This window comes from Neoarius graeffei, chromosome 7 (genome assembly GCF_027579695.1).
Source record: "Neoarius graeffei isolate fNeoGra1 chromosome 7, fNeoGra1.pri, whole genome shotgun sequence".
NCBI classification, from domain to species: Eukaryota; Metazoa; Chordata; class Actinopteri; order Siluriformes; family Ariidae; genus Neoarius; species Neoarius graeffei.
Window position 1 is genome coordinate 16,653,732 of NC_083575.1, and position 26,822 is coordinate 16,680,553.

General features: G+C 41.9%; 1 protein-coding gene across 5 annotated transcripts in view; it reads right to left on the bottom strand.

Annotated features, from left to right (window-relative positions):
* Positions 1-5,592: 5,592 nt before the first annotated feature.
* Positions 5,593-26,822, bottom strand: part of zfand3 (zinc finger, AN1-type domain 3) — a 144,372-nt gene continuing 123,142 nt past the window's right edge. For 3 of the 5 annotated variants that reach the window (XM_060925331.1, XM_060925330.1, XM_060925327.1), the window contains exons 4-7: positions 17,076-17,141; positions 16,379-16,540; positions 15,417-15,529; positions 5,593-6,384 (exon numbers count right to left, since the gene is read on the bottom strand). In XM_060925331.1, coding sequence (XP_060781314.1) covers positions 6,274-6,384; positions 15,417-15,529; positions 16,379-16,540; positions 17,076-17,141 — 452 coding nt within the window. In that variant the 3' untranslated portion in view covers positions 5,593-6,273. Of the gene's footprint in view, positions 6,385-13,795; positions 15,530-16,378; positions 16,541-17,075; positions 17,142-26,822 lie in introns of those variants that run through there. The other 2 variants (XM_060925328.1, XM_060925329.1) reach the window with 2 other exon arrangements.

The window sequence follows — 26,822 nt, forward strand, 5'->3', positions numbered from 1 at the left end:
GTTTTTAAAGGGTCTTCTGGGTTATCGAAGTGAATATTAAAATCTCCGACAACTAAAGCTTTGTTTAAGGAAATAACCAGATCTGAGATAAAATCTGCAAATTCAGAAAGAAACTCAGAATATGGCCCCGGGGGCCTGTAAATAATAAGCAATGGAATTAACTGGGTAGACTTATTTTTCGAGGCTACATACATTATATGAGTATGAAGAACTTCAAATGTATTAAATTTATAACCAGGTTTTTGTGTTACACCTAAATAATCGTTATAAATAACCACAACGCCTCCTCCTCTGCCAGTTAGACGAGGCTGGTGTATATAACTGTATCCAGGAGGACTCGCTTCATTTAATGCTATATATTCATTTGGCTTAATCCATGTTTCAGTTAAACAAAGTCCATTAAACTCCTGGGGCCTCATGTACAAAGACCTGCGTGGATTTCCCACTAAATATGTGCGCACGTCAAAATCGGGAAATTTGCGTAAGACCAAAAAAATCCGGATGCATCAATCAGTGCGTACGAAGGTTTCCACGCACTCTGGGTTTTGAAAACAAAAAAACACCTTTAGTACTCTAATGTGTACATTTTTTCGGGGACACCCTGTATTTGAGGAAATGTCTTCCTCTCTTAGTAGGCCCAATATTCCTAGCCACATGTAACCAGAAATAAAACGTGCACATATTTTCCACAATAGGATTTTAATGACAAATGTATTCTAGCAGGGTGCCAGGGAACAACAGGAGGCCCCCAGTCCATCCCACCCGAGCAGGAAGAGGACCCCCAGCCGAGCGGATCCAGCGTCACTGTCACCTGCCCCCCTTCTCCACCGCCTGCCCCTGTCGCCGGGTCCACAGGCCGGGTGCTGACGCGCGCGGTCCTTGAGTCGCAGGGGGAAATTTTAAAGGGGATAGAGGCGATTAACGACAACCTCGAGGGAATCCGCGAGGAATTGAAGGAACTGAATAACACATTAAAAGAATATCTTTAAAAATGAATGGTGTCCCGTGTCCCGTCTGTCCTTACCTTTTCACATTGTGGCTATTAAGCGCTGCCGGGTTTGTATGCCATGTCGCTGTGGCACCTCGTTGTGAGGCCCAGGGTCTGGGTCCTCCGGCAGGTCTCGCTCCATTATTGGCACGCCGTGCCGCTGCGCCACATTGTGTAACACGCCACACACCGCGGTTGTGTCTGATTTGTACGCACTTGGAAATCATTTCATATATTGATCTTGGTAATTATGTGATAAGGCTACCCCACGCAACATTAACTAATAATATTTCAGTCTGACACCTCGCGGCAAATGCGCGAGGAAGATCTATTAAGCTAGCTGCAATGCATGGTCCTGCATGTGCATTCTTTAATTTAATTAATTAACCAATAGTCAATGGGAATAATATCGAAATGATATTGCTGGGGTTTCTCATTTCCCGTAATTACTACAATATGGAAGGGATGGTTGATGGATCTGTTGGCATTTACCCAACAGTCTCGCATTATGTGTCTCGACAATGTCGTATGACTGACATACATTTCAATTCACGCATTCTGATGTTCCAATGCATTTTTGGATGCCTCTTATCGCCATGTCATGACTCTTGACCGAGTAGGCCTAAATGTAGTTGTGTTGCTCTGCCTCTAAGTGTCGCCAAGTACCAAGATGCACCAGAAATGTGCATACGCCAGCCATGAGGTTTGCGTAGAGTACCGCACTTTTCCACGCCAAGTCAATCTTTGTACATACGAATGTTTGCGCAGAAAGTGACGTACGTAGCTTTTTTGTGCGTACGCAAGCTTTGTACATGAGGCCCCTGATCAGTAATGAGTTCATTAACCATTAGCGCTTTAGATGTAAGAGATCTAATATTTAATAGCCCCACCTTTAGATCAAAGGTGCTGGCAGCAGCTGTACAGTCAGTATGATCTAATTTTATATTGATTAGGTTACTGGAACAAACTCTCTGAAAATTTCCACCTTTTTGTTGAGCTCGGGGAACAGACACAGTCTATCACATCTCCTCCATCTACCTGGACAGAGCCCTCTACAAGCATGAAGCATATGATATTAGCAGGCAGTGTAGCCTAACTGATGTGATTGAACATGCTTAATATATAAATGTTTTGTGTAAAACTTCCTCAAACTTCATATATTCATTTGCATCATAAAAAACTATGTGGCATTTTATTTTTCTTATGGATGTGACAAAAATGTAAACTTTTAGTCTCTTATTCTAATTAGGCTATAGCCAAACATAGGCTTCAGTAAAACACAGAGCATGACTTTAGTGTTGCTTAACACATTACAGTAAAAATAGCTAAAATTATGTGCTTTCATTTTAAACTAAAGGCTCACCTTGTCTCAAATCCACAGTATCAGAGGATTAGGGGTCTGTTGCTGCATCCCCCTCTGTGACCGTCTCTGAAACTGAGTGTCATGCGTTTCACAAGTTAGCTTTGCTACTAATTTAACAGCCTACCCTTATGAACCTATGACATTGAGACTAAATTAGGCTATTAGCCTAATTATGTTGTGGCCCAATAATAAATATTAATTTAATTTTCGATTAGTATACTATTGCAATGCAAACAAAAAAGGCATCATGTTATTTCTAATTTTGTGTTGTGCAGTTTTGAGCACTGACAATCGCGGTGGTATTGAAGCATTTGTAACCACGGGTGTTCATTTAATGTAGGCTATTTGCTTTCACATTTGGGCTCAACTTTCTTGGGAAAGAAGTTTGTGAGCAGTTGCTTTCCCTCATTTCTTTTCTTGTCTCTTTCCTGCCTCTCTTTTCATTTCTGAAAACCATATTTTGTTTTCTTGTGCATCACCTTCCATAGCACAGATAGTCTATACTGCGCAGTGCTGCTTCAGCAAAATGAATGCGACGTTAAATGCGCCGAGTTAAAAAGCTCGGTGAAAGCGGACTAAACCATTTCGTGCAAAGGGGGGGGGGGGGGGGGGGGGCTGTCCCCAGACACTATATGTAGGCTAGGACACACAATTCAAATCCATTAATCAAACGATTTATTTACCCAAAACATTACATTTACATTAGTTAGCAGCATATATTGTGATCTTTAAATGGTATTGATATTTAAAGGAAAATAAAATTACAGACTCCTCAAGGGCCCTCCCCCCACTTACTCATTACATATAAACTAAAATGTTTCAAGCATTTTTCTATTTTAATTTTAATCAGTATGGCATACAGTACAAAAACATAAAAAAAACCCATCTCAAAATATTAGAATATTTCATTTCGAGTTTGAGTAAAACAGTATGAACACAGTGCATCTCTCGGTCTAGTTCAGTACACACAACCACAATCATGGGGAAGACTGCTGACTTGACTGTTGTCCAGAAGATGATCACCGATGCCCTCCACAAGGAGGGTAAGCCACAAAAGGTCATTGCTGAAAAGGGTGGCTGGAAAAGGTGCATAAGCAACAGGGATGGCTGCAGTCTTGAGAGGATTGTCAAGAAAAGATGATTCAAGAACTTGGGAGAGCTTCACAAGGAGTGGACTGAGGCTGGTGTTAGTGTATCAAGACCCATCACGAACAGACATCTTCAAGAAAGGGGATACAACTTTTGCATTCCTAATATCAAGCTACTCCTGAGCCAGAGACAATGTCAGAAGTGTCTTATCTGGGCTAAGGAGAGAAAGAAATGGACTGTTGCTCAGTGGTCCAAAGTCCTCTTTTCAGATGAAAGTACATTTTGCATTTAATTTGGAAATCACGGTTCTAGAGTATGGAGGAAGAGTGGAGAGGCACAGAATCCAAGGTGTTTGAAGCCCAGTGTGAAGTTTCCACAGTCTGTGATGATCTGGGGTGCCATGTAATCTGCTGGTGTTGGTCCACTGTATTTTATCAAGTCCAAAGTCAACACAGCCATCTACCAGGAGATTTTAAAGCACTTCATGCTTCCATCTGCTGACGAGCTTTTTGGAGATGCTGATTTCCTTTTCCAGCAGGACTTAGCACCTACCCACAGTGCCAAAACTACTACCAAATGGTTTGCTGACCATGATATTACTGTGTTTGATTGGCCAGCCAACTTGCCTGACCTGAACCCCATAGAGAATCTATGGGGTATTGTCAAGAGGAAGATGAGAAACACCCGACCCAAAAATACAGATATGCTGAAGGCCACTATCAAAGCAACATGGGCTTCAATAACACCTCAGCAGTGCCACAGACTGATCACCTCCATGCCAAACTGCATTGATACAGTAATTCATGGTAAAGGAGCCCCAACCAAGTATTGAGTGTATAAATGAATATGCTTTTCAGAAGTTGGACATTTCTGCATTGTAAATCCTTTTGTTGATTGATCTTAGGGAATATTCTAATAATTTGAGATACTGGATTTCTGATTTTCATGAGCTATAAGCCATAATCATCAAAATTAAAACAAAAAAGGCTTTAAATATTTCACTTTACATGTAATGAATATAGAAAAGTTTACCTTTTTGAATTAAATTATGAAAAAAAGGAACTTTTTCATGGTATTCTAATTTTTTGAGATGCACTAGTATATACCAGAGTACTACAACTATTAATTTTAACCCATATGTAAAGCTCTCCTTGCCGTTTTAAATTTTGAGTGGCATGTCACAAAGTAGCATGCCCTTATATATATATATATATATATATATATATATATACACACACACACACACACATCCATATATAATGTGATCAATTAATCAAATTCATTTGATCAGCAACACCTGGCTGCTCATCTCAAGCCACTTTATCCTGTTCTACAGGGTCGCAGGAGCCTATCCCAGCTGACTACGGGCGAAAGGCAGGGTACACCCTGGACAAGTCGCCAGGTCATCACTGGGCTGACACAGACAACCATTCACACTCACACCTACGGTCAATTTAGAGTCACCAGTTAACCTAACCTGCATGTCTTTGGACTGTGGGGGAAACCAGAGCACCCAGAGGAAACCCACGCAGACACAGGGAGAGCATGCAAACTCCCCACAAAAAGGCTTTTGCCGGCCACAGGTCTCGAACCCGGATCTTCTTGCTGTGAGGCAACAGCGCTAACCACTACACCACCGTGCCGCCCTGGCTGCTAATTGCCTTCATAATTTCTATGGAAGCAGTAAGGATGTACTTAATTTTTCCCACACACTGCTACTACATTTTTGGCTTACTTTGTGTTCAATAAATAATGACAGGGTGAATATATCATGTATTATTAGTCATCTGAGGTTGCATTTGCCTAATTTTAAGACCTGGTAAGGGCCAGATGATATTTTATGTACTGACATTTAGTACACTCTCTCAAGTCTAGGCTTTTTCTTCTTCACATGACCACGTGTGTGTGTGTGTGTATATATATATATAAATAAATATGTATGCATTTGTTTTTCTTTTACAAATAAATGTAAAAGCCATGAAATATTCACCCCATTGAATAAATTTATCTACAATTAGTGTCATGTACCTGGAAGGCCCTAGAATTTTGTGGGGAAAGGAAAGGACTTGAATGAGAGATATAACCAAATACATTATTTTGAGTAAACAGATAATGTATTAAACAACTACAAATAAGAACAGTAAGCAGACAATTTACTTTATTTATTTATTCCTTTCTTAAGAAAGCTCACCATCTATTTGAGACTAAATCCTATGGGAAGCAACAAGAAAGTCACAAAAGGAGTAGCAGATTTTCAATTTGATGTGGTTCAAGCACAAGCTTGAACATGAAGCTTGCAGGATAAACAAAGCTTGTAAGACCACGCCAACTTCCATTTAAATACAAATATTTGATGTATGAAGCAAACGGATACCGACAGTGGTATTGTGTTACACGTCTACTTTGAACAGCCCACTATTAAAACATGGACATAATATGGCACAACTATGACTCTGTCCATCAACAGTCAGTACAGAGGGGATTAGTAAATAACTAAGAGTTCAGGGGTGGAGTTTTAATTTGTAAATAACATTAATTGCTCCCATTTCAATATTCTGGGCTATTTTATGTAGATTCATTTCAGTTCCAGGCTGTAACACAAACTGTGGAAAGGTTATGCAAGGCTAATGCAAGGCTCTGGATCAAAGCAACACTGTGTACATGGGGTCAGTTTAAAGTGAGCCAATATTGCTTATCTGTTTTTCTAGTGCAAATAATCAATGAATATTTTAGGCCATCTGCCTGTGTGGTTGATGCGTGCGCTCCCTGGGTTGGCTTAGTGTGCAGAACCATCTCTGGAGATGCTGAGCGATGCTTATCTTTGTTAGAACCATCATTTGAAGAGGAGCAAGCTTTCACTTTCTTCCATTTGTTCTACTTCCAATGAAGGTAGATGTGGGGCATGAAACAAGAACACCATAGATGTCTGTGTCACCATCTTCAGCTGGATGAAAGAAAGCAAATGGAGAGATAACCCCTAACAACACTTTCATGCATTGAAGCATATATACAACATACAAACAGCACATATTTACAATACAATGTTTTGGCACTCAGTACTCTGTGACTGGATGAAGCCGAACAGACTCAACAACTGTTCAAATTTTCGTGGACTGGTCTCCAGATCTTGGCTCTACTCTTGCACCACATTGGGCAATTCAACAGAACTTTACAGGTCTTCTGTCAGAAATATGATCAGAGATTAAAACTGAAGATTGCCGTTCTGTATGATTTGGAAGAATAATTATTCTCACTAATACGCGATTGTTCAAATGGCAGCTGTTTGACTTGCAGCGATTTGATGTTTATTACAGCGATTCCATGTTTATGCAATCACTGGCCTGCACAATTCCCAGCACTTTGCTACGCATTTATTTCATTTATTTATTTATTCATTCATTCAGTACTCTTGGTATCCTGGCTCAAAACACATTCAGCAAGATTAATGGCATAAACTGATGGCATAATCACTTGGCAATGGGAATAAAATTTAGATTCACAGATTTGTTCTGATATGACCACATACCACAGTACATTGGAAAGGTGGGTAACGGTTAAGGCTGTGATCAGAACGACAGGGTTTCAAGGTCCCCCACCACCACGTTGCCACTGGGTGCTTAACCTTCTCTGCTCCAAATCACAGTCGCTACACTCCCCAATACACAATCCTCCTTGGTCTTCTTTTCCTACAAGTTATGACACGGAAAAATCCCAAAACTGAGGGTTCCTGTGTTAGAAGTCATATTTCGTAAACTGCTAGCTCCACGGCCAGTCGACCAACCTTATTTGGATCATGACTCAAAGATTACTCAGCCCAATATGTTATTCAATTGAAGTCTATAATATTGAGCCAAATGGTTGATTTTTTTTTTTCCAACCAAGAAGAAAACTTCGTCTACTCCGCTGGCACTGTCATTTTGGAAATCACATGATGCACTGCTGTGAACTGATTAGTTGAAAGGTGAGTGACACTGAATTCATCTGCCAGAAACCACGCACCAAAAAGTTTTAAATGTGAACTGTCAAAATGAGTAACAAAAATGGCTCAACACACCGTGTCATGGTATGGAAGCGTTGGAAATTAAACAAGTAGTACACAAAGTCTAAATTTATGATACACTATGTGGCTTCAAATCATTATTTTCAAGTTTATTTGGCCACGTTGGTTGGGGGATACTGATAGATAAAACAGCATGGCGTGTAAGGTCCACACTCTGACCTCTATATAAAATCTGGAGAGCTCACAGGCTCGTCAGAGTGAAGCCATCTGGCCGTCATCTTACCACTCGCATTGCGTGTATTTAGCTTGTGTTAAATTGTCATTCAATTAAACTTGCACTTGTGTGTTGTTATATTACAGTGGTGCTTGAAAGTTTGTGAACCCTTTAGAATTAATATATTTTCGCATAAATATGACCTAAAACAATCAGATTTTCACACAAGTCCTAAAAGTAGATAAAGAGAACCCAGTTAAACAAAATGAGACAAAAATATTATACTTGGTCATTTATTGAGGAAAATGATCCAATATTACATACCTGTGAGTGGCAAAAGTATATGAACCTCTAGTATTAGCAGTTAATTTGAAGGTGAAATTAGAGTCAGGTGTTTTCAATCAATGGGATGGAAATCAGGTGTGAATGGGCACCCTGTTTTATTTAAAGAACAGGAATCTATCAAAGTCTAATCTTAACAAAACATGTTTGTGGAAGTGTATCATGGCACGAACAAAGGAGATTTCTGAGGACCTCAGAAAAAGCGTGGTTGATGCTCATCAGGCTGGAAAAGGTTACAAAACCATCTCTAAAAAGTTTGGACTCCACCAATCCAGTCAGATTGTGTACAAATGGAGGAAATTCAAGACTATTGCAACCCTCCCCAGGAGTGGTCAACCAACAAAGATCACTCCAAGAGCAAGGCGTGTAATAGTTGGCAAGGTCACAAAGGACCCCAGGGTAACTTCGAAGCAACTGACAACCTCTCTCACATTGGCTAATGTTAAATGTTCATGAGTCCACCATCAGGAGAACACTGAACAACAAATGGTGTGCATGGCAGGGTTGCAAGGAGAAAGCCACTGCTCTCAAAAAAGAACATTGCTGCTCGTCTGCAGTTTACTGAAGATCACGTGGACAAGCCAGAAGGCTGTTGGAAAAATGTTTTGCGGATGGATGAGACCAAAATAGAACTTTTTGGTTTAAATGGGAAGTGTTGTGTTTGGAGAAAGGAAAGCACTGCATTCCAGCACAAGAACCTTATCCCATCTGTGAAACATGGTGGTGGTAGTATCATGGTCTGGGCCTGTTTTGCTGCATCTGGGCCAGGACGGCTTGCCATCGTTGATGGAACAATGAATTCTGAATTATGCCAGTGAATTCTAAAGGAAAATGTCAGGACATCTGTCCGTGAACTGAATCTCAAGAGAAGGTGGGTCATGCAGCAAGACAATGACCCTAAGCACACAAGTCATTCCACCAAAGAATGGTTAAAGAAGAATAAAGTTAATGTTTTGGAATGGCCAAGTCAAAGTCCTGACCTTAATCCAATCGAAATGTTGTGGAAGGACCTGAAGTGAGCATTTCATGTGAGGAAACCCACCAACATCCCAGAGTTGAAGCTGTTCTGTATGGAGGTATGGGCTAAAATTCCTCTAAGCCAGTGTTCAGGACTGATCAACAGTTACCAGAAACGTTTAACTGCAGTTATCGCTGCACAAGGGGGTCACGCCAGATACTGAAAGCAAAGGTTCACATACTTTTGCCACTCACATATGTAATATTGGATCATTTTCCTCAATAAATAAATGACCAAGTATAATATGTTTGTCTCATTTGTTTAACTGGGTTCTCTATACCTACTTTTAGGACTTGTGAGAAAATCTGATGTTTTAGGTCATATTTATGCAGAAATATAGAAAATTCTAAAGGGTTCACAAACTTTCAAGCACCACTGTACGTACACACAAAATACACACTGTATAAGAGAAAAACTGAAATCTCTGTTGAAATAATTATAGCAGTAAAAGAGCCATTAAAAAATGATCAGAGACTGGACTGGAAAAGAAAAACAAAACAAAGGGGAGTGCTATAATGATATGTAAGGAATGGGGTAAAGTGTAGAAAATAACAGGAGGTAATGAAAAGGGAAAAAAAAGGCAGGAGATACTTTTCTTGGGGCAAGTTTAATCGGATACAACAGTTTAAACATGCAAGCCAAATTGCTGGGTTTCAGTCATGTGACTTTTCTTAGCGGTTTTACCAGAAGTGAAATAGCTGATAAGAGTGGTCTAAACGGCTGCTGTAGTGCAAACAACTAGCGATAACTTGGAGTATGCTCGTAACTTAGAAGCCACTTCTCACTTTAGATATATTCAGAAGATTGCCATGTGCAATGGAATAGACCTCTACAGTCTGGGAAAGAAGGATTTGTCATACAATCTCGAAAACTACCCTTCAGTCAGTTTGAGATGTCAGGGAACTTATCTGGTGTTGCAGACATCCTTCTACACTGCAAAACAGATGAAAGCGTGGAAGAGTATGGCAGCTTACAACTTTTTTTTTTTTTGCATGTGACTAGGTAAAGGACCTCGGCATCAAGTTGCTGCTCAAGGAATCCTGTATTGCTTTTGCCTGTGTAAGCATATATATTTTTTTAAGCTTTCTGTTCACGTCTTTACAACAAAGCGCTGCAAGTTGAAGTGCAAATAAACAATGGTTCACTTGATTCTCACTTGTGTTCACTCTTATCTCTCAGATAAATCTTATCTCTCAGATAAATCATTCACAAAGATCATCAGAAACCTCTTTCAAAGACCTGGATCTTAATTAAACAAGACAGAGAAGTGATCATGGCACATTGTAACTGTATGGCTGGGTAAGAATTTTGTCGTCACCTTCATGCATATGGACTTTATGAGGAGTAAACAAAGAAACAGCTGGGGACTTTAGCGTTTCATGACTAAAAAAAGTACCGTAAAATAACGACACACAGCGAGAAAAGTACTTGGAAAACACTAACGACATAGCTGAGAGGGATATACAAACCTTTCACAAAGTGATCACTGCAAACTCGAGCATGCTTCGACTTCGCTCCCTTCGATTTCAGCGAGAGGTTCAAAAGCCACCTTTCTCAACGTCTTTTTGTGAAATCCTGTGTTCGTTCACCCTTTATTAATTCATGGGAAACTCTGAAGAAACTTTTCAGTTTCACGGTTTGATCGATTCAAACAACTTCAAACAACCTAAAACAACTCAAGTGTAAGGCATTTTTCATGCGAGCAAAGCACCTTCTCCATACAAACACTGTCAACTGAGCTTTGGTAGACCACCAGCTAAAAGTTTTGAATAATTAATATGGCGGATGTGACGTCACGTGAAACCCAGCAATACATGCAATGTGAGTGGCAAGATGGCAGCCAGATGGCTTCACTCGTCTCTACAGCAGGGAATAGGCTATGAGCTCTCCAGATTTTATATAGAGCTCTGAGTTCATGAACACTGTTTTGAGCTTTGGCCAATCAGTGCACAGGAATGCAGTCACGTGATTTTCAATCATGGTGGCACCAGCGGAGTAGACCAACCTTTCAGCTTGATTCAGAAAATCGGCAGCAAGGGACACCAATATTGAAGCTGCTGAAATGTTGATTCAGGAAACCTTTATTGTTTTGTGATTAAACGCAAACTGACCGATTATGTGGAGTGGACCATTCATGAATTACAGCTTCGGGGATTTTTTTTCATGTCATAACTTGTAGGGGAAGAGGAGAATTGTATATTGGAGCATGGTAGCAACTGTGCTCCAGAGGTGCTGTATCATGGCTGACCCTGAGCTCTGACTCCAGCTTCCTAATAAGCTAGGATATGCATAGAAAATGTGTGCGAGATGAATAAAGGCTGCTGCTTCTTTAAAAAAAATAAAAGAATTGCACTAAATGTTGAAACACATACAGTCAAGCCGGAAAGTCTACACACCCCTTTCACCTTCTCCATGTTTTATTACATTACAGACTTATTCTACAATAGCTTGAGTTCATTTTTTGTCACAAAATAGCCCATAATGACAAAGTGAAACTAGGTTTTTAGAAGATATTATTTTACTGACAAAAATAAGTTATTTAGGGGTTACACATCTGTACACACACCCTTAGCCTCATACTTGGTTGATGCACCTTTGGCAGCAATTACAGCTTCAAGGCATCTTGGGAAAGAAGCTACAAGCTTGGCACACTTATTTCTGGACATTTCTGCCCATTCCTCTCAGCATATCTTTGCAAGCTCCATCAGGTTGGACGGGGAGCATCGGTACACAGCCATTTTCAGCTCCTTCCACAGATGTTCAATTGGATTCAGGTCTGGGGCTCTGGCTGGGCCACTCAAGGACATTCACAGACTTGTACTCTTTGGGACCTGTAAAGCTGCAGCAATTTTTCAGTACCCTTCTCCAGATCTATGCCTTGACACAATTCTGTTTCTGAGGTCTGCAGATAATTCCTTTGACATGGCTTGGAGTTTGCTCTGACGTGCACGGTCAACTGTGGGACCTTATATAGGCAGGTGTAGTCAATCCCCAATCAAGTCCAATCAATTGAATTTACCACAGGTGGTTTCCAATTAACTTGTAGAAACATCTCAAGCAGTATTAGTGGAAACAAAATGCACCTCAGCTCACTTTTGGGTGTCATATCAAAGGGTGTGCACACTTGTGCACATATATTTTACATTTTGATTTTTAATAAATAAATTAGCACAAATGTCTAAAAACCTGCTTTCACAGTCATTTTGGGCTATTTTCTGTAGAATGTTGAGACAAAAAATAAACTCAATCTATTGTAGAATAAGTCTGTAACGTAATAAGTGGAGAAGGTGAAAGGGGTGTGCGGACTTTCCAGCTTGACTGTAAATAATGCAATAAGATGAATGAAATGATTTCTTGGAGACATTAAAGGAGAACTGAAGGCAAATTTTTAATAAAAATTCTCTCTCTCATTTTATTAAATATAGGAATGCATTTTTGATAGCTATTTTGTCACTGCTATAGCAAATTGAGTGTTTGAAATATGCTATGTAATACATAAGTCCATGTGTCAAAGCAATGGCCATAAACGAGATTCATTGAGACCTGTGCGAGACATCGTAGGACGGAAGTAAAATGTACAGCGGAAATCAAAGTGACCAACATCTGCCAACACTGTCAAAAGACGCGCACGCCCTCTGTCGAATGCTGATGTCATCAAGCCGGAAGTTTTGTTTGTTTTGATAGCAATCAGGAAAGTTTGAAAAAAGTAGGCAGTAATTGTCATTTAAACTCATTTTTGCGCAATATTTCGTTTGGAAAACAGTTTTCAAAAAGGCAGCACTGACACCTGGCTGACACTTCACGTTTCGAAGTCTCGTATAAATCTTGTGAAGATCGTGCAGATAAGTGACGTCTGCCGTGGACTAAACAAACCAAATTCAACGTGGCTAAAAACCGAATAGGCCGATAAGTACACTATATTGCCAAAAGTATTCGCTCACCTGCCTTGACTCACATATGAGGTTAAGTGACATCCCATTCCTAATCCTTTCAATATGACGTCGGTCCACCCTTTGCAGCTAGAACAGCTTCAACTCTTCTGGGAAGGCTGTCCACAAGGTTTAGGAGTGTGTTTACGGGAATTTTTGACCATTCTTCCAGAAGCGCATTTGTGAGGTCACACACTGATGTTGGACGAGAAGGCCTGGCTCTCAGTCTCCGCTCTAATTCATCCCAAAGGTGTTCTATCGGGTTGAGGTCAGGACTCTGTGCAGGCCAGTCAAGTTCATCCACACCAGACTCTGTCATCCATGTCTTTATGGACCTTGCTTTGTGCACAATCATGTTGGAAGAGGAAGGGGCCAGCTCCAAACTGTATAAACAGTCTGCATGCCTAGGTGCTTGATTTTATACACCTGTGGCCATAGAAGTGATTGGAACACCTGATTCCGATAATTTGGATGGATGAGCAAATACTTTTGGCAATATAGTGTATAATATTTTATTACAATTAGTTGCCAATATGAGTCACGATATAAGGTTACTAAAACCAAAAATGTAATTGAATAACACGTTAATTAAGAAATAAAGCAAGTTTAAAAATTACTTCAGTTCTCCTTTAAAGCATATTTTTTAAAAAAGGCTTCAATGTTGTGAACATTTGATAAACTTGGAATACCTCATTTCCATCTGAAACACTAATAGTGGACTGGTCTTCTCAAGATAGTAACACTATCAGAAGAAGAGAAATGAATGACACTGAAGTCTTTTAAAAGACACACACACACACACACACACACACCTTTCTGCTCGAAGATTTAAAAGCACCAGAAACCAACACACTTCACTAATCCAGTTTATTCTTTCAGCAAAAAGTAAAGGAGGGAAAAAGAAAAAAAAAGGAGAAAAAAAACACAACAAATAAACCCAAAGAGAGGCTACAGAATTATCTTATCCATACTGCTTTTTATCTCTTTAACAAGGTTAACCTAAAGAGGGAAAAGAAACGCAGCTCTATGCTAGTGCGAGTTAATCAGAAACACAAAGATGGTTAAATAAGGATTTCTTTAAGATACAGGATATTCACTTAATGTCTTCGGCTCTGTCCTTTTAACAGAAAGAAAAAAAAACGGTTTAAAGTTTGGGGGAAAAAAAAGGTATATTCAGCATTCTGCCTCCAGCCTTCAAAACCCAGTCCCTCCTAAAGCCACTTGGAAAATGTGACAGACGAGATAACCGTGTGTTGGACAAAAGGGAGGGAAAGTGAAAAACTGAAAGTGAGAAGAAAAATGAAGGATGAATGAAAAGGACAACCAGAACAGGGAAAGGGCAAGAAGTGAAAGGAGGGAAGAATCATTTTGAGAACTGTAGCTTTCTGGAGGCAGAGCATCACTAAATACATCATATGAAGTCTGAGTGGAGCTGTACGTATACAGAAGTGTATGTAGACCTGAACTACAGTTCCCATAAAGCCCTGGGGTGCACAATGCCGAATGAACCCGGTCCAAAGGGTACCAATTTAGCTTCTGTCCATGTGCTGGGCGCACACATTTGTGTGCAGATGAACATAATATATCAAAACAACTCATGTTTATGTATGTATGTATGTGCATGCATGTGTGCGCAGGTAAGGGAATGAGTGTGAGAAAGTGAGGCACAGTGCCACCTCTAAAATGACAGCAGAGGGCATCTCCAAGGCCAAAGAGCCACACTAACATTTCCAATCCAAAATACAAAAAAATGTGACAAGGTTGTGAAATTGGTTAAATATTAATAAGAGCTTCTGGAGGTAAAAGAAAAAAAAATTCTCCAAATAGACCAGAGGTTGAGGATGAAAGGTTGGCAGGAGGTTGGCAGGTGGAACCTGATTCCTCTCATGCGTTCAAAGGTCAGTCTCAATCAAAGATCATGCTTTCTTCAGCTTTGTGGCCTGATGGAGGTTTTCATGTTGGGAATTTGGGAATGACCCCTGACTTTGTGACCTCTATTTGAAAACCTAAACTGACAGAACAACAGAAGGCTGGTTCTTTCCTTTTTTTTTAATAATGATGGACTGTAGAATCAAAACTGGCAGAGGAAAAAAATAGAGATGACTACAGCATGCCAAAAATGCCAGTAGATGCTTCTCCTTTTTTTCTTTGAGTTGGTGTTCTTCCGACAAAATCCACAGGAAGGAGATTAAGACAGTTGTGAGGAGTGTCACAGCCAGGAGAGAGAGAGTGTGTGTGTGTGCGCGTGTGTGTACAGTGCTAAGTGAGTGGGGTGCGTGTAACATTGTTCAGTACTGAGGATCTAAGCACCATTGGCCTCAGTTGAATCAGGGGAAGAGAGACTGGAAAGGGAGTATACGTGTGTGTGTGTGTGTGTGTGTGTGTGTGTGTGTGTGTGTGTGTGTGCGCGCGCGTATAATTGCATGTGTGTTCAGGAACACTCCTCTCCGATGCGCTGGCAGGATCGGCCCACCTTACGGTCCAGCTTGACCATCTTAAGCACAGCTTCCTCTCTCCCACGACCCAAGTGGTCAAACAGGCAGTCGTGCTGCTCAGGCAGCCGGTGGAGCATGCAGAATACGTATCCTAAAAAATAAAATTTAAAAATAAAAATTTATTTTGTAAATAAATACAAAACAAAGCAGAGAGAGAAGGATCGTTTGACACTTTCACACACGCTTTTGTGAATACAAAAGCGTGTGTGAAAGTGTCAAACAATCCACTGAGAGCTGAGACTTGTTAAGAAGCTTATCACACTTAATACGCATGCTGTTCTTAACAAGAGAGAGTGATGATTAAAAGCTCAGCATGCTTCAATTAAAGTTTCACAATTATGGGTTATGTGGCAATGCAGCTGGAACAGCATCAGTATACACGCGGAGCCCACACACACGCTCTTGCATGCTTATGGAGATAAAAGAGCTATTAGGGAGATAAAAGAGGCAGCTGAGTAGCACTGACGAACAACAGGAGTCACTTCATAGAAAGAGCATAGCAAGATAATCTCCACTCAGACCTGAACTGATGAAGGATCAGTGTAAGAGCATTAGCAAAACGGCAGGCTCTGCCATTAAAGTGCCAGCTGCTGCTGCTCACTCACACTGGGAATGCTGCTTAATAGGCTACAATTCAAACCTAATGCTAATGACATCATCGACTGAAACCTGATGAAAAATGTGCAAATGTATTTATCCACATCTTATGACATAATATTCATATAAACAAATATAGTTCACGTGACAGGGTAACCATCTAATCTTAGAAACACTGAACACAAGTGGATAGATTTTGAGATCACACTCATGAACTCAAACACTGGGGAAATGGGCGGGGCTACCATTTCAAATCAGAAATTTGATGCATTTACAAATGATAGCCTGGTGAGGTAGTTAAAGGGTGCAACAGGACAAATAATACCAGAAAACAAACACTGACCACAGCGGCATGAGCCAAGTTCCTGCTGTACAAGCTCGAGTTTGGTTTGGCAGCGATGGCAGCGCCTACGGTTCTTCTGCTTAGGCCCTCGCTGAGATTCTTCAGAGGACTCGCCGACACGCACCCGCTTCTCTGGGGAGGCCTCACTCTCTGAACCTGAGACTGACAAAGAGAGACACCCAAAAAAAACCAAACATGTTAGCGTTCTTGCATTGGCCCCCACATTTGCTGAATAAACATGTTTTTTTTGATAAACAAAAGGATGAATTAAACTTTGCCTGCTTCAACTAATTAACCACAGAAGGCTGCTATTAATAATAAGCTTTAATTACCATTTGAACCCATCCTGAACTTTGAAATAGTTATTCCCCGATCATGCTCAGTGTGAAGGATTCCATTTGACTAACCCTTCAAGCATGCATTTTACTATTCTTTTTATTCTCAGATAAAATGGACATATTAATACAGGCATATACATCTAGAGATGGACATATTAATTGTTGAAACGTTCAGACAACATTTGTTCACAGTATACCATTTCTCCTGTCAGGTAGTAGCAGTAAACTGAAAACATTTCATCAATAGCAGTGTTAACTCCATCCCAAAAATCCTTAAGCATTCTAATCCATTAAATGAACAAAGATGTGCATTAATATGTGCACGCGCACACACTTGAAAAGGCTAGGACACAGTGTACCTGAATCACAGGGCCGTTTTGATGGAGTAGATAGTGTGCCCCGGGCTGTCTCTGTACTCGAGACTTCTGCAGGAAACGGGGGGGGAGGAAAAAAAAAAAAAAAAGGTCATCAAGTCTAAATCCTTAAAACGTTTATTTTGTGCATGCGCGAGAGAGAGAATGGAATGCAAGAGAAATGGAGGAGAGTGAGCACAGCACAAGGGAAATGGGAGAGAGAACGCAAGAGAAATTGAGAGAGAGGAGAGAAACAGCAAGCAAAAGAGACAAAGATGAGAGAGCATGTGAGAGAGACTGGAGAGAGAGCATGCAAAAAGGTGAAACACCATGACAGAGGGGTGAGAGGAGAGAGAGCAAGACAGAGGAGAGAAGGACAGCAAGAGAGGATGAGACAGAGAGAGAGGGTGAGAAAGAGGAGAACAGGAGGAAAAAAAGGGTTATTTGTCTAGACGCATGTACATTCTGTGTGACATACTTCCTGGTTTCCAATGAGTCCTTTTTCCACAAGTGTTGGCATTAGTCACCAATCTTTATTTTCTCTACAAATAATTTTCCAGTATCCTTTTAATTTTTTATTGTACTTTCAATTTCCTTTTTCCGCATTTAAAATTTTTTCAGAAGAAAGCCAAGATCAAAAGCTACCACAAGCGGAGGCCATCCACATCGGATCTGCTTTAATATCAACAGATCTTCGATTAAGGTACATTAATCCATTCATCATGGCACACCTTCAGCTTGTTCAGTATGCTGAGTACAGGATGTTTTGTCATTCTTCCTCCGTCACGAATGATAGCTTTATTTGTGATAAGTGCAGATTAGTTAGCTCTCTGATAGAGAATATTGCAGCTTTGGAGGCGCATATCCAGACTTTAGAGAGAGTTAGTGAGAATGAGATCAGTGTAGTTTTTGCAGGGAAAGTCTGGATGCCCTAGGTGGAGTCCGACATTAGAGTCCTCACAGTGGGGCAAATGGGTGACGACTCAGCGGCATAAGCATAAAGCGAAAGCTACCGCTGAGGCTTGCCCACGGGAGCACCACTCCTCTCCACTTCACGTGTTGAACAGGTTTGCTCTCCTCAGTGACGCACCCGCTGAGAAACCTGAAAGAGCTCTGGTTATAGGAGACTCCATCATACGGCACATGAAATTAGCTAGGCCTTTAGGGGCACCAGCAGCCTTAGTCAGGTGTATACCGGGAGCCAGGGCACCGGCCACAGCAGGTAATCTTAAGGTCCTAGGCAAGCACAGGTTCTCAAAGATAGTGATCCATGGAGGAGCTAATGATATACGCTTTTGTCAGTCTGAGGTTACTAAAAGTAACTTTGTAGAGGTGTTTAAATTAGTGAAGGCAATGTCGGATGCTGTAGTATGCTCTGGCCCCATCATAATGCAGTGTGGCAATGTACCTTACAGCAGGTTATGGTCGCTGAACTGCTGGTTGTCCAGGTGGTGCTCTGAAAACAATGTGAGCTTTATAGATAATTGGACTAATTTTGAGGGCACTGCTGGCCTGTTAGGGCGGGACAGTATCCATCCCACTCGGGAAGGTGCTGCTCTCATTTCTTGCAGCATAGGTCATAGTCTCGGAACAAGTCTAGTTAACTTCTGACAATCCAGAGCCAAGGCCAGGGAGCAGACGAACAGGCTAAACCGACTGTCTGCTAGCTTCACAGAGTTGTCACTCAGGGCCCACTACATCAAGACTGTGTGTGTTTCCCGAGCTAAACAAAAAAGTAGAAAACTCTCAGCGTTTGTTCCAGTAACCTAATCAATATAAAATTGGATCATACTGACTGTACAGCCGCTGCCAGTACCTTTGATCTAGATCTCTTACATCTAAAGTGCTAATTGTTAAAGAACTTACTGACCAGGAGTTTAATGTACTGTGTTTAACAGAAACATGGATTAAGCCAAATGAATATATAGCATTAAATGTAGCTAGTCCTCCTGGATACACAGTTCTATACACCAGCCTTATCTCACTGGCAGAGGAGGAGGTGTCGCAGTTATTTATAATGATTATCTAGGTGCAACACAAAAAGCTGGTTATAAATTTAATACATTTGAAGTTCTTCATACTAATATAATGTATGTAGTCTCAAAAAATAAGCCTACCCAGTCAGTTCCGTTACTTATTATTTCCAGGCCCCCGGGGCCATATTCTGATTTTCTTTCTGAATTTGCGGATTTTATCCGAGACCTGGTCATTTCCTTAGACAAAGCTTTAGTTGGAGATTTTAATTATTCACTTTGATAACCCAGATGACCCTTTGAAAACAGCATTCGTATCCATTTTAGATTCAGTAGGGGTTAATCAGAATGTCATAGGACCTACCCATAATGGTGGTCACACACACACACACACACACACTATCTAATGCTAACATTTGGGTTAAATATAGAAAATAAAGCCACACTTCCACAGTCTGATGTCATCTCAAATCATTATCTCATCTTATTCAAAATATGTCTGAGCAATAATATATGCACCTCACCACACTACTGTATTAAACGTACAGTCACGTCAACTACTGCACAGAGTTTTATAAATAGTCTCCCAGAGTTATCAACTTTGATTAGATCACTGAACTTGATCAGGCAACTGAATGCTTAGAGTCAACGTTCTGCTATACTTTAATGTTGCTCCACTTAAAAGGAAAATGATTAGAGAGAAAAAATTAGCACCCTGGTATAACGATGACATTCGCACTTTAAAAAAGACCACTCGAAAATTGGAACGCAAATGGCATCGAACAAAATTGGCAGCATTCAAATTAGTTGGGAAAGAGAGCTTCCTGAAGACATACTGATGAAAAGCTTAGTGCTGCTAGATCAACATACACTATATTGCCAAAAGTACTTGCTTACCCATCCAAATTATCGGAATCAGGTGTTCCAATCACTTCCATGGCCACAGGTGTATAAAATCAAGCACCTAGGCATGCAGACTGTTTTTACAGTTTGGAGCTGGCCCCTTCCTCTTCCAACATGACTGTGCACCAGTGCACAAAGCAAGGTCCATAAAGACATGGATGACAGAGTCTGGTGTGGATGAACTTGACTGGCCTGCACAGAGTCCTGACCTCAACCCGATAGAACACCTTTGGGATGAATTAGAGCGGAGACTGAGAGCCAGGCCTTCTCGTCCAACATCAGTGTGTGACCTCACAAATGCGCTTTTGGAAGAATGGTCAAAAATTCCCATAAACACACTCCTAAACCTTGTGGACAGCCTTCCCAGAAGAGCTGAAGCTGTTCTAGCTGCAAAGGGTGGACCGATGTCATATTGAACCCTATAGATTAGGAATGGGATGTCACTTAGGGGTCATCCATAATTTTCATCATTATCACGAGCGTACAAACCGTACGCGGGGGGGAGGGGGTTAATGACCAGGCGTACACTTTTTAAAAATGAAAAAATGATCATCCGTCAATGTGCGAATCGGCGGCCGCCATGTTAAAAATTTCGCGCCACATCAGTGTTGCCAGCTAGCTCTACACGCTTTCTTTCTTCAATACAACAACAATGGCTGACCCAGATTTTGACCACGTTTATAAATTTGTGAAGAGCAGAAATACCGCTATTCACAAGACTCCTTCAAACGAGTACGAGCAGTTTTTAAACATTTATTGTTTCCTGCATTCATCTGAGAAGCGGCAGGAGGCAGTTAGGGCAAGACAGGCTGCTTGGAAAGAATAAAAAAATGACCATTTCAAAGCCAAAAGGCAACAGCTCCCCTTAAAAAGACAGTCCCTAATTTTCATAAACAGTCCCTCCAGGATGTTGCGATTTGCAAATTCAATCAATCCCCGCGAACTCAGGGCAGTGTTGCAATTATATCCAATCACTGAAAATTTCCCGCAAATTTGACCAATCATTGGCGTCGTCTTGAGGTGACGTCGACAAACTACCTTCCGCCTTACTTCCAATGTTGCCAGATTGGGCGGTTACCCACCCAGTTGGGGGGTTTCAAGTGCATTTTGGCGGGTTTTGAACATATTTTGGGCTGGAAAACGTCAGCCCAAAAAACTGTTTCTTGATTGTAGGTTTTCTTCACTCCGAAGTGACCAGAAGTTTTCCCACGTGCTGTTTTTAACGCTACATCACGGTAGTTTTCAGGCATCACCACCTGCATGACCTGATCTGCCACATCAGTATTAGCATATGGTGACCACCTTCGAAGTGTAGGTGTAATTATGCTTGTGTATGTAGGTTGGTGTTAAGTGATCAATCTTTAATAATTAAATTGATTCAATCCCATTGAATTGTTTAATTTGACTCATCTGGATTGAATCATACCATGGAATCAGTCTCACTGAATCGTTTAAAATGAATCATTCAAATTAATCATTCAAGTGAATCATTTAGTGAATCATTTCAGTATTTGATATAACTCAGAATTTTGATCACTTACCAGACTGCATCCAATGTTAATATACAGCTTAATAGTTCTTTTGTGATCTGGGCGACTTCAAAAGTATCGAAACAGCAGACAGACACCACACAAAATTCCAATAATAATGGAGTTTATTATAACAAAGATAAAAAGTAAAAAGAAAAGGGAAAAGAAAAAAAATTTTTTGAATAATTGAATGGCAGCAGAATTAAATCTTTGAACAGAATGTGTGTGTGTAAGCAGATTTAGCTTTGTAAGCTAACTGGACAAAGGGGAATGCTATGTGCTTTCCAAGTGATTAGCTTTGTAGGCTAGCTGGACAAAGGGATGCTAGCTAACCATGTGCTTTCCAAGTGATTACCTTTGTAGGCTAGCTGAACAAAGGGATGCTAGGCTAGCATGTGCTTTTCCAGGCCTAGTGTGTGTGATAAAATTAAAAAGTTAACAATTAAAATACATTCAAACGGTCATCTGTGGTGTGTGTGTATATATTAAAAAAAATCTCCTTCTCACCCCCGGCGGGGGGGTGGTATCCATGTCATCCTCAAGCTCGGGTCCTCTACCAGAGGCCTGGGAGTTTGAGGGTTCTGCGCAGTATCTTCATTGTTCCTAGGACTGCGCTCTTCTGGACTGAGGTTTCAGATGTTGTTCCTGGGATTTGCTGGAGCCACTCTCCCAGTTTGGGGGTTACTGCCCCAAGTGCCCCCACTACCACGGGGACCACGCAACCCTTGACCTTCCACATCCGTTCCAGCTGCACTTTCAACCCTTGATACTTCTCAAGTTTCTCATGTTCCTTCTTCCTGATGTTGGCGTCAGCTGGGATCGCCACATCTATCACCACCACCCTCTTCTGCTCTTTGTCCACCACCACTATGTCCGGTTGGTTAGCCAGGATCTGTTTGTCAGTCTGGAAGCTGAAGTCCCACAGAACCTTGGCCCTGTTGTTCTCAGCCACCTTCTGTGGTATGGCCCATTGGGACTTGGGTACTTCTATTCCATACTGGTTGCAGATGTTCCTGTATACTATCCCAGCCACTTGGTTGTGCCTCTCCATATACGCTGATCCAGCTAGCATCTTACACCCTGCTACTATGTGCTGGACTGTTTCAGGGGCTTCTTTGCACAGTCTGCATCTTGGGTCTGATCTACTCTGGTAGATCCTGGCCTCTATGGCTCTTGTGCTTATGGCCTGTTCTTGTGCTGCCATGATTAGTGCCTCTGTGCTGTCTGTCAGTCCTGCATTATCCAGCCACTGGTAGGATTTCTTGATATCAGCCACTTCCTCTATCTGACGGTGGTACATGCCATGTAGGGGTTTGTCTCTCCAGGTTGTCTGTTCCTCCTCCTCTGCACTCTCATCAAGGTTTTGCTGCCTGAGACATTCACTTAGCAGTTCATCCTTTGGGGCCATCTTTCTGATGTATTCTCGGATTTTCGATGTTTCATCCTGGACCGTGGTCTTGATGCTCACTAGCCCTCAGCCTCCCTCTTTCCGCTTAGTGTATAGTCTCAGGGTGCTGGACTTGGGGTGGAACCCTCCATGCATGGTGAGGAGCTTTCTAGTCTTGATATCTGTGGCTTCTATCTCCTCCTTTGGCCAGTTTATGATACCAGCAGGGTATCTGATGACTGGTAGTGCGTACATGTTGATGGCTCGGACCTTGTTCTTACCATTCAGCTGACTTTTCAGGACCTGCCTTACTCTCTGGAGGTATTTGGCTGTGGTTGACTTCCTTGTGGCCTCTTCATGGTTTCCATTAGCCTGTGGGATGCCAAGGTACTTGTAGCTGTCTTGGATATCACCTATGTTGCCCTCTGGTAGGTCAATCCCCTCAGTCCGGATCATCTTGCCTCTCTTTGAGACCATCCGGCCACACTTGTCCAATCCGAATGACATCCCTATGTCATCGCTGTAGATCCGGGTGGTGTGGATCAGCGAGTCTATTTCTCGCTCGTTCCTGGCATACAGCTTGATCCATGTAGAGCAGGTGGCTGATTGTTGCCCCACTACGGAATCGGTATCCGTAGCCACTCTTCGTGAAGATCTGACTGAGGGGGTTCAGGCCTATGCAGAACAGCAGTGGTGATAGCGCATCTCCTTGGTATATGCCGCACTTGATGTTGACTTGGGCAATGGGTTTTGAGTTGGCCTCTAGGGTTGTCTTCCACATTTCCATTGAGTTCTGGATGAAGGTCCTTAGGTTCCTGTTGATCTTATACAGTTCCAGACATTCCAGTATCCATGTGTGTGGCATTGAGTCATAGGCTTTCTTGTAGTCAATCCAGGCAGTGCACAGGTTGGTCTTTCTCTTCTTACAGTCTCGGGCAACTGTTCTATCGACCAGTAGCTGGTGCTTGGCGCCTCTGGTGTTACTGCCAATTCCTTTCTGTGCCTCGCTCATGTATTGAGCCACATGCTTACTCATTTTTGCCGCAATCATGCCTGACAGGGCCTTCCATGTTGTGCAGAGACAGGTAATTGGCCGGTAGTTGGATGGGATGGGTCCCTTCTGGGGGTCCTTCATGATTAGGACTGTCCTGCCTTGGGTTAGCCATTCTGGGTGGGTTCCATCCCTCAGCAGCTGGTTCATCTGTGCTGCTAGGCGTTCATGGAGTGCAGTTAGCTTCTTCAGCCAGTACGTATGGATCATATCGGGGCCTGGTGCTGTCCAGCTCTTCATCTTTGACACTCTTTCTTGGACATCTGCCATTGAGATGGTTACTGGTTCTTGTTCTGGGAGGTTGCTGTGGTCAGCTCTTAGGTCCACTAACCATTGGGCATCGGTGTTGTGTGATGCCTTTCTTTCCCATATGTCTTTCCAGTATTTTTCCACCTCAGCTCTTGGTGGGTCTGACCGGTTGTTGTTCCCCTGCCACTGACCGTACACCTTGGCTGGTTCAGTGGAGAACAGCTTGTTTATTCTCCTGGCCTCTCCCTCCTTGGTGTATCTCTTCAACCGGGTGGCCAGTCGCTGTTTGGCAGTTTCGAGTGCCTCTGGTATGGAGAGTGAGTTGTACTTCCTGGGTGCCCCTTTATTCACCATGTTCCCTTTCTGTAGTTCAGCTAGCTGGCTAACTTCTCTCCGTGCTGCCTTTATCTTGGCCTCTAATCGTCTCTTCCATGGTGGATACTGTTTATGGCCCGAGCCCACCTTGTGTCCAAGCATCTCCATGATTACTGTTGCTGTACTGTGTATCAGCTTGTTGGTCTCAGTGATGGTTCTTGTGGAGATTGTCTTCAGATCTTCTGAAGGTACTTGGCAACTCAGCTTCGGTATTCGTCGGGGGCTCCAGGTTTCCAGTTGGGTCACGTGTTGAGGCTGTTAGCTGTTGGGGCTTGGTACCCAATCTCTGGTTGTGGGGATGATGACATCTCCCCACTGACCTGTCTTCCTGGCTCCCCCTTGCCGTAGCATCGTTGTTGTATTTCATTAATCTCTAGTTGTGATAGCAGATTTCGATTACAGATGTTGGAACACTGGGCTAATAGCTGTTTCTTTGTTAGCCTTGTGGGTTCTGATTGTGGGTTTCGAAGTATCCAATGGTCCCACATTCGCTGCATGTATCCCCTCTCTCTGGGATTGCTTGTATAGTAGCATTCCAGCAAATCCGTATTTTCTGTCCTCGTCTATCGATGTCTTGTTCCAGTAGCCCATTTCTCATCAGTTTGCCCTGGTTCCCTAGCAACTGACACAGACCTTGTTGACCCGGGCGACGTCTGAGCCGGTATGACTCTATCAGTTATGTCTTCACTCATTCCTGAGGTAGGCTGATATATCATGAGGGGTTTTTGCCTAAGAACCCTTACTACCCTTACTGGATGATGTTTTGCCCCGACCGGGATTCGAACCCCGATCTCCTGCGTCGTAGTCAGTGAGCGTTACCACTGTACTATCCAGCTGATATATATGGCTTTAAATGTAGGCACAGGAGAATTTGCTATAAAGGTTGAATTGAATCAGGACTTAAGATTTTATCTAAAGTTGAGATAAGGACCTCTTGGTAAAGAACAAAGGAGGGGGGAGGAGTTTGCCACGTTTAAGGCCTAGTATGGAGAACAAAGAGAATTAGATCTAGCTTGCTAGCTAAACAACGGAAGGCTCTTCCAGACCGATCACCCCCTAGCTCTATAGTATTACTCAATTTACTGAAATCTTAATGAGGTCAAGATATGTGTGAGTAATGAAATTAGGATGTTAGGAAGGAGAGAGAACATGCAAAAACTTATTGATTAACCAATTTAAATCAACAATAACAAATTATAAAATTAATATTCAGTGTGCACACTTCATTTCCTGCATATAACTTCACACTAAGTGAATAACTAATTTCTAAAACTAGTCTTATTGCCCCAAATGCCAGTGTTACTTCAAGATCTCGCCTTTTTGTAGAAAGCACAGTCTTTCTGGAGAGGCAGCTCTTCTGTGATAGGAAGAGGTTCTCTGAAGAGGCTTCGTAGCTCGTGAAAAGGGAGAGCTCTGTTCAAAGCACCGTGCACGGGTCCAGGAGGGTCCAGCCGCTTCCCGAACACATGAAAAACAAAGAAAAACTGCCTTTTGCTTGCAGTTTTCGTACGTACTTAAAATAATAATTGAAAACCGGTTTATAACTCGCTTGAGTTAAAGCGCGCGTGTTTCCGGAGTCTACAGTGATCAAGAGTAGACAGAAGGAGTAAAACGCACTGAAACGTGGTTTCGGATGGTCCAATGGTGAGCGTCTCTCTATGGTCTGTTCTTCGCTGAGTTCAGACACCAGAGATGACGAAAATGGAGTTTTCCAAGTATCTTATGGAATCCTAAAGAATGTGATGTATGTGATCCCGCCCAGGCGTGACGTAGGTCAACGCGGAAGTTGGCTGGGAGTTGTAGTTCTTAGACACAAGATGGCGCATGGTACCTACAGAAGCAACAAACTATTCTGCACAAAGTAACCATGATCCAAATTAGTGTCATCCAAAGCCAACACAAAATATTTCTGCAAACTTTGATAATTTTTCTGTGCGTCAGTGATCTCACAAGACAATGGTGCTGGTAATTCAGGCAGGAGCTAAAGTGTTTCTTGATACTTCAGACGGTTTAGCAGCCTGTGCATGGGCCATTGCACGAGTCACCGTGCAGCCAGTGAAAACCTCTGGGAGCTCTTAGAAACACCCGTCTGGCTCAGCTGATGGTATAGCTTCAGTCTTAACCCTCTGGGGTTAAGAGCTTCGCCAGCGAAGCTCGGCAGGTTTAGAATGATGTGGTCATGTATTGAGATAAATATCTTCAGGAGTTTATCATACAAGCATGACAAACATACTGAGAAACTTCATACTTTTCTATGTGCCCACTGCCAAATATTATTATAGTTTT